At 47.8% G+C, this 8,123-nt stretch overlaps 1 protein-coding gene across 2 annotated transcripts in view; it reads left to right on the plus strand.

The window, feature by feature from the left end:
- The window catches only part of usp34 (ubiquitin specific peptidase 34), a 55,274-nt gene extending 47,364 nt beyond the window's left edge, over positions 1-7,910 (plus strand). For both annotated transcript variants that reach the window (XM_080520343.1, XM_080520342.1), the window contains 12 exons: positions 308-465; positions 624-702; positions 914-1,040; positions 3,013-3,120; positions 3,223-3,327; positions 3,418-3,542; positions 3,712-3,835; positions 3,932-4,011; positions 4,102-4,242; positions 4,924-5,064; positions 5,158-5,314; positions 6,340-7,910. In XM_080520343.1, the coding sequence (XP_080376469.1) occupies positions 308-465; positions 624-702; positions 914-1,040; positions 3,013-3,120; positions 3,223-3,327; positions 3,418-3,542; positions 3,712-3,835; positions 3,932-4,011; positions 4,102-4,242; positions 4,924-5,064; positions 5,158-5,314; positions 6,340-7,070 (2,076 nt within the window). In that variant the 3' untranslated portion in view covers positions 7,071-7,910. The remainder of the gene's footprint in view (positions 1-307; positions 466-623; positions 703-913; positions 1,041-3,012; positions 3,121-3,222; positions 3,328-3,417; positions 3,543-3,711; positions 3,836-3,931; positions 4,012-4,101; positions 4,243-4,923; positions 5,065-5,157; positions 5,315-6,339) is intronic.
- The last annotated feature ends 213 nt before the right edge of the window (positions 7,911-8,123 follow it).

The following is an 8,123-nucleotide window of genomic DNA, read 5'->3' on the forward strand; positions in this document are numbered from 1 at the left end:
TTCCCTTTGAATTTTTTTTTTATTTATTATAAAGAAGTTTTTGACATTTGAGCTATTTAAACTTTATTCGTATATCACTTTTCATGCAGATATTAATCAAATGAACTTCTGTATGAAACGCGCACCACAACATTATGAAAGCAGACACTCGAAACAAAACATTTTGTCTGACACTGATTATTGAAATTGTGTGTGTGTGTGTGTGTGTGTGTGTGTGTGTGTGTGTGTGTGTGTGTGTGTGTGTGTGTGTGTGTGTGTGTGTGTGTGTGCGTGTGCGTGCGTGTGCGCGTGCGCGTGTGCGTATTAGGCTGTGGAGGAGCTCTTCAACTTGATGCAGCTGTTTGTGGCTCAGCGAGCCGACATGAGAGAAGAAGAAGTGGAGGATGTTAAACAATTTAAGAAGACCACCATCAGCTGCTACCTGCGCTGCCTCGACGGACGCTCCTGCTGGACCACTCTTATCAGGTTGGCACACACACACACACACACACACACACACACACACACACACACACACACACACACACACACACACACACACACACTGTGAACAGAGCTGTATCCTGGTTATGCGAAGTTGGACTACAGAGCTGAAGGACTGTCCTCTCTGCTCTTCCTCTCAGTGCCTTTAGAGTTCTGCTGGAGAACGATGAAGATCGACTGCTGGTGGTCTTCAACAGAGGACTCATCCTCATGACCGAGGTAAGAATCGGTTCTCTCCTCAAAATAAAGATTTCTCTCTTAACTTGTTCCTGTCATGGAATCATGACAATCACATGAGGTAGCTAAAGGATAATAGATTGTGTGACGCTTGATTTACAGACTGATTGCAATAAAACGTCGTTGTCAGAAGCGTCTCAATAAGAGCTTCCTGGTCGTTAAGAGTCGCTGAGTGTCCCTCTGTGTCCCGCAGTCCTTCAACACTCTGCACATGATGTACCACGAAGCAACGGCATGCCACGTCACTGGAGACCTGGTGGAGCTGCTCTCCATCTTCCTGTCTGTCCTGAAAGCCACGCGGCCATACCTGCAGCGCAAAGGTCAGACCAGCATAAAACCTGAAAGTAGCTTTCCATATATTAAAGCAAAGAGACTCTGGCTGGATTCAAGAAGGTAAAATCTGAATCTGCTGCTTGGTGGAGGAATTCTTGGTGCTTGAGTTCCACTTGAGCTGTATTTAATGTTCTTTCAGATGCATTTCTTGGTGAAAACGGAATGAATATTTAGGCCGCAAGTCATGAATGATGACATGAGTTTGATGTGTGATCTCATCAGCTGGCTGCTGCTCTGGATTTTGCTCCTGTCAGATCGCTTCCATGCTTCTCATTTATTTACTGTGTTCACTATTTATGTGACAAAATAAGCTTGAGGGATTTGATGACATTAGAGACACAATGTAAAGAAAATCCGATCAGCCTGGTGGCACAGCCGCCCCCATTAACCCTCTGGGGCCGATTGACGCTCTGCAGCGTCAAAATCACATGACCGTTTGAAAAGGCAGTAGCGTCACAGCACAGCGTCATCTGGTCCAGTGTTTCAATCCGTGTCGAAAGTGCAGATATAAAACTACAAGCTCGTTTTTAAATGATGTTGATAGCCCAAGTAAAAGCGGAGATATGAGGAAAACTGTGTCCGTGTTTTTCCGCGACATTTTAGTGCGCGTCAGGTGCAGAAGACCGGTCAGGAGTGAAAGTGAAAGTAACGGAGCAGCAAAAAAAAACAACACTTGTAATGTGCCAGTATACCTTTCACTCATTGGTTGAGAAGAAGAGCCCATGTCCAATCAAAAGTTTCCATAGTGGGAGGTGTCATTTTGTTTAGTTCACCCGTGAAAAAGTAAACAGAGAGACGGAGACAGCGATGAGTGAGTTGAGATTTATATCAGAGAAAAAGCGACTATTATCATGATTTGACCATGTAGTGAGTGTGTAGTTAGTGTGTAGTTAGTGTGTAGTGAGTGTGTAGTGAGTGAGATTAGAGTGTTTTTTAGTTTCAAGTGAACTCTTTTTTTTTTTCTATCAAAACAATGACGCGCCTTATGAACGTCAATCAGGCGCTCCGACTTTTTTTTTTTTTTGAAGGAGAAGAGCATCGAGTCTGACATTGAGTTTGAGAGTGATTCTGATGGCAATATTGAACACCTCAGCTTATTTTTGTTAGAGGGGAGTGAGGTGTCCCCCAGACCAGGAGACCTGTCCCCCACCCCTGTCCCCATCATTCCAGCTCCACCACAACAGCCAAAGGCTAAAATGTAAAAATTGCCTGCAGGAACACAAGAAAAGTAAAAACACTTCATGGAAATGCCATGTGTGATGTGCCCCTCTGTGTTGTGTTGGACAGAGTCTGTTTTTTTGAGTGGCACAAATAATTTGTCTTCACCTGACATTATATGTGTGACCTTTTGCAAATAGTTTTACAAAAACGCCTGAGGCAGTGCTTCTATTTCACTGTAAATATCTGTATATAATTGTTTTTTCAGTCCTGTTTTGATACATTTTAGTTAATTATAGTTTAGATTTACTTTACAAGTAAACAAAATGATTCGTTAACCATGTCTGTGAATTTTATAGTCAATAAATCTATGTTTTTACCACCCGAATTTGTAATTTTATGGTGTTTTTAGATCCACTGTTTTAATACAGTATGCCAAAGTGATGAAAATACTTCAGAAATGCATTTATGAGGTTGTCCTGAACAAAATGACACCAAAAAAGGCAGGGTTTAAGAATTTTATATCTGAGATATAAAGGAAAAATCAATTGTAGTGAAAAACGGCACAAAATGCTTCAGGCCCCAGAGGGTTAACACATGTCGAATACATGAACACGGCCCGTTTCCAATCTCAAAATATCTTGAGTGCTCGAGTCCTTTTTCCTGCTCACATTGTCCAAAAGCAGATTCGATTCATGCCACACAAGAGCAAAACATCAGAATTGGTCCACACTGACTGTAAATGCATTGGATTGCGTCCTTCAGTTGGCCCTGACACGTTTCTCTCCCCTCCTCTCTCAGATGTGAAGCAGGCGCTGATCCAGTGGCAGGAGAGGATCGACTTTGCTCACAAGCTGCTCACACTTCTCAACTCCTACAGCCCCCCCGAGCTCCGCAACGCCTGCCTGGGTAACCCCCTCCACAGCTCCACGCCCCCTGCGTGACTCCTCAAGCTGTGACTCTTCGCTAAGACAAAGGCTTCGTTTTGTCCCCCCCTCTCCTCTCTCTCAGATGTACTGAAGGAGCTGGTTCTGCTCAGTCCACATGACTTCTTGCACACCCTGGTCCCGTTCCTGCAGCACAACCACTGCACGTACCACCACAGCAACATCCCCAGTGAGTACCTTCCTCCCCCTCTCGTAGTTTTCAGAATCGGCGATGAAGAAAGTTTGGAGGGACTCACCTGACGCCTCTGTCTGTCCACAGTGTCCTTTGGACCCTACCTGCCCTGTCGGGAGAACATCAAGCTTATGGGCGCCAAAAACAACATCCGGCCCCCGAGACCGGAGCTCAACATGTGTCTGCTGCCGTCGCTGGTGGAGAGCGGCAAGGTAACGCTGCTCCGAGCTCCGGCAGGCTGATGCGTTTTAAAGCTGCCTTTTCCATTCCTGTTCACCTTATTTAATATTTATATATATATATATATATATCAAAAAATAACTCTTTTCATTCAGTTCATTCAGCATTCAAATTCATCCGCGCGTGTGTCTGTCCCGACAGGGCAAGGACGAGGTGTACGACCGAATGCTGCTGGATTACTTCCTCTCCTACCACCAGTTCATTCACCTCTTGTGTCGCGTCGCCATCAACTGCGAGAAATTCACCGACACGCTCGTCAAACTGAGTACAGACGCTTTGTCTTTGTCTTTCCAATGAGCACGTCCCGACACACGGAGCAGCCTGCAGCGTGTCTGTGTTGACTCTCCCGTGTCCTCCTCAGGTGTGTTGATAGCATACGAAGGACTCCCGCTTCATCTCGCGCTCTTCCCAAAACTCTGGACCGAACTGTGTCAGTCTCAGGTACGGCTGTTTCCTTGCAACGGTTCGACCCACAGAAGGTCCACGTGTTGGGGGGAGTTTTGTTTCTCATGGTTTGCGTGTCTTTTTCAGTCCGTTCTGGCTAAAACCTGCGTGAAGCTCCTGTGTGAGGATCCGGCCTTCAGCGAGTACATCAAGTGCATCCTCATGGATGAGCGGACATTCCTCAACAACAACGTGGCCTACTCCTTCCTCACCTGCTTTCTGCACAAGGTACAACTGCTGCTCTGACAACACGGTCACTCCGGACGACTCGTATGTGCAGAGCAGGGAGTTCAATCTTCCTTCATCCACAGTCGTCACAATTTAAAACGGTCAATGCTCCTCTAATTGGCTCAAAACCACAAATGATGATTTCTGAATACTCCGGCCACGGCGGAGAGTTTGAAAAAACGATTCCTCCATTTGCACCTGAAGAGGGGAAGACAGCGATTTCTGCTTCTTGTTATACTGCCCCCTACAGGTTTGACTTGCTCATGGTGGCTCTGAACCAGGAGTATATGCAGGAACATTTTGGGGGGGAAATGTCCGTTTTTATAATAATAACTGTCCCAGAAGTAAAGCCTTTAGTCAGTGGTGTAAAGATGCATCGCGAGGACATTAAAAATTGATACTAACTTGTGAATAATTAAATTGGTAGAATAAAAAAAAAATAAGCATTGCGATGCAAGCAGAGCGTGTAATCTAGTTTTGACTATTGTTTTTGAGCATAGACACTTCCCTTCCTTGAAAAGCGTCCCATGTTGCTATGTCCTACGTCTCGTGCACGGCCTCGTCTGCCGGACGACTCGCCTGGAAACGACGTTAAAAAAAAAAAAAAACCCACCTCAAAGGATTGCGTTTCCCCCTGGAGGTGGTGATGTTCTGCCGGTGACCCGCTCCTCTCTGCCTCAGGTCCCGGTGCTGTCCGGTCCCAGCTGCTCCAACCTCATCGGTGTCCTGGTGACCAACCTGCTGACGGAGCAGAGCAGCCTCCAGCCCGAACTGGCCGCCCACCGCCAGGAGCTCAACAAGACCAGCGGCCTGCTCAACGCCGTACGAACACGTTCACCAACACCCGCTTACGCCAGCGCCCCGTCTTCTCGCCTCTCACTGTTGTGTCCCTCCGTCTCTGTGCCGCCGCCTCAGGACCTGCGGGTGTTGGTGCTGCTGCTGTCGGTGCAGCCTCCCCAGGCCGTCGACTCGGCGCTGTGCCCCGCTCTGCAGGAGCTGCTGGCTCGCTGTCGACTCTGCCTGCAGCAGCGCAGCGCTCTGGAGCTGGAGGCCAAGGACCTCAAGACCAAAGGTACCGAGCAACTCACTCGCTCACTCACTCGCTCCTTTTGAATGGACATGAATCAATGTAGAAAGTTCTCATGCTACAACATCAAGATTTGAAAGTGTTTCAGCCACATCAACATGACTGATAGAAGCAGGCCCCTGGCCAAGTGGGGGCCCTAAGCAGGATTTTATTTTGGGGCCCCCCTTCCAATAACATAATAATAATAATCAATTACAATTACTAACGAATCAAATGAACAGCCTCTATCAACAGTGGAACAAGAACTTTACAGATGCACACGTCTGAAAAAGCTTTGTGGCATAAACAGTTTATGCCAGTTTTTTCTTTTTTATGTCAACAACATCCCCACATTCAAGTGAAGCACGAGCCTCTTCTTGTTTGGACTTTTTCTTTCTTTTGCGAGCTCCCGAATCTTATTGACGTTTGGAAGCCATCTCTCTCTCTCTCTCGCTCTCGCTCTCTCTCTCTCTACCTGTAAACAACTGCCTGCCGGCCCATCTTACCGCTGATTGGTCAGATGCTGACACTTCGCGCTTTCAATCATTGCGTCTCTTTTTTTCTCTCTCTCTCTCCTGCCTCAGGATGACTTGGTGGTGGTGCTCTATGCGCCTCTCGGCAAAATGCACGCGCATCCTTTGTGCATTTGCAGAGAATGATGATACTTTATTGATCCAGAGGGAAATTCAATTCACTTGCGCAAAATGGGGCCCCCCATGGATCGCGGGGCCCTACGCACAGCGCTTGTTCTGCGTGTAGGGAGGGGCGGGCCTGGATAGAAGTTTTGTCCCAGTAATCTTGATGCAGCAAAAGTCATTGTCATAGTTTAACTTGATCAGCCACGTTACATAATGGCCACATGCACCACATGCAGCATGTCGGTATTTTTTTTAAGCTAAAGCAGATTCGACGTGGGCGGTTGGTGCTGGTTTCACTCTTGCCGGGCTGCTTGTGGCTCCTTTCACTTTGAGCTCCGGTTGTTGTTGTTGTTGTTGTCGTCGTGCTCATTCTTCCTCGTTTGTGTTTGTCAGCTGACGACGAAGGTGTGACTCCGGTGAAGCGGCGGCGGGTGAGCAGCGGCGAGGACCGAGCGGGAGACGCGGCCGCGCCGCTCTGCGTGCCGTCCACCTCCTCGGCCCTCCCGCCGTGCGGCGAGGCGAAGCCCGATCACCAGGAGGCCATGACGCCCACCAGCACCTCGGACACGGAGACGCGGGACTCGTCCTCGCTGATCGACCCCGGCACGGAGCAGGACCCGCCCTCGCCCGACCCCACCCCCGCCGCACACCTGGACTCCTCGCCCAAGGAGGAGAAGATGGAGGCGTCCTCGTCGTCGTCCTCCTCCTTCTCCTCCTCCTCCTCGTCCTCTCTGCTGCACGAGGCGGGGGAGGGGTTTGCGCAGGGGGAGGAGCCGGAGCCGCGGCCACACATGTCGACCGCCGAGGAACAGGAGGAGGCGGCGGAGCAGCAGCAGCAGGAGGCGCGGAGGGCCGACGGAGGCGAGGAGGGGAAGGAAGACGAGGCGGGCCCAAACCCAGCCGGCAGCGGCTTGGCCCCGCCCCTCTCGGAGGACGGCGCCTTCCCCTCTGCGCTCGGGTTGGTGGGCGAGGGGCCCGACGGCTGCAGTGGCCCCGCCTCCACGTCGCAGACGTTCCCGAACGCCGCCCCCCCACCCGACATGCTGGACATGCTGCACAGGACTGTGGAAGCCACCATCGCCATAGTTACAAAACTGTCTGTCAAAGGCCCGCACCCGTCATGACATCATCGCCTCCCTGCCGCCATGACAACCGCCTCTCACCACAGTCATTTCCTTTAATTTTTACCCTTTTTTTTTTTTTCTTCTTTCGTTTTGAAGATGTGAATTGTGCTCAGAGTGGACGTGTTTCACTTCCTCCTCCTGCTGTTTCTGTGCTGCTGTCGGTTGCCTTCTGCTGATGTTCCTCCAGCTTCGTGCCGTTTCGCTCTCTGAAATTCCCGACGCCACGCACGGCCGACCCCCTCATTCAACGCGTAAAGATGAAAAACAGAAAAAGTCGTACAAGCTACAGCATTTCTTTTTCTTTTTTTTTTTTTCAAAGGGCAAAAAAAAAAAAGTTGTTTTTTTTTCTTTTTGTGTTTTATACTGATTCAAATTTTTTTTTGTTTTAGAAAGTGATTTTATTTGAGGTTTGCTGTAACGGGAAAAGGTTTACAGAACTTTTGTCTCCTATGTAATTTAATTTTATTGCATTTTTATTGTGTATAAAATGGTTATTCTCTGTGCCAGTTTTGTACTTTATAAACGAGGCAAAGGAAAAGTTGCCTTGAGTTTTTCTGTGGTTCAATAATCCAGAAACTAAGTTTACCTGTAAATTAAGAGAACCACAAGAAACTTGATTCTGTAAAGAATCCTCTCTAGTCATTGCCTGAAGGTGTATATGAAAACTATATAAATATATATATAAATATCTTTATATATATATATATGAACATTTAAGAGTGGTGCTTTATTTGACTTTGGTTGAAATAAAGCCCCCCCCCCCCCCCCCCCCCCATGTTGGACCAGCCGGAGCTTTTATTTTATTTACTGAATTTCATTCCATACTCTTGTTTATTTTGGCTTCTTCTGCTGTGTTCTGATTTATTTTAATAGAGAATAAATTAATAAAAAAAGACCTGTTTTAATATGAAGAACTGTTAGCTGTCGTCATGCAAAACGAACCCTGGGAGGATCCGTCAGCAGCCTGGTGAGTGGACGCCAATGGAGTAGTGAGTGCACCACTAAAGCTAAAAAAAATAAATAAATCTACATCAAGCTGTGGCTAAACCAAAG

The sequence above is a fragment of the Blennius ocellaris genome (assembly GCF_963422515.1).
Source record: "Blennius ocellaris genome assembly, chromosome: 3".
Taxonomy (NCBI): domain Eukaryota; kingdom Metazoa; phylum Chordata; class Actinopteri; order Blenniiformes; family Blenniidae; genus Blennius; species Blennius ocellaris.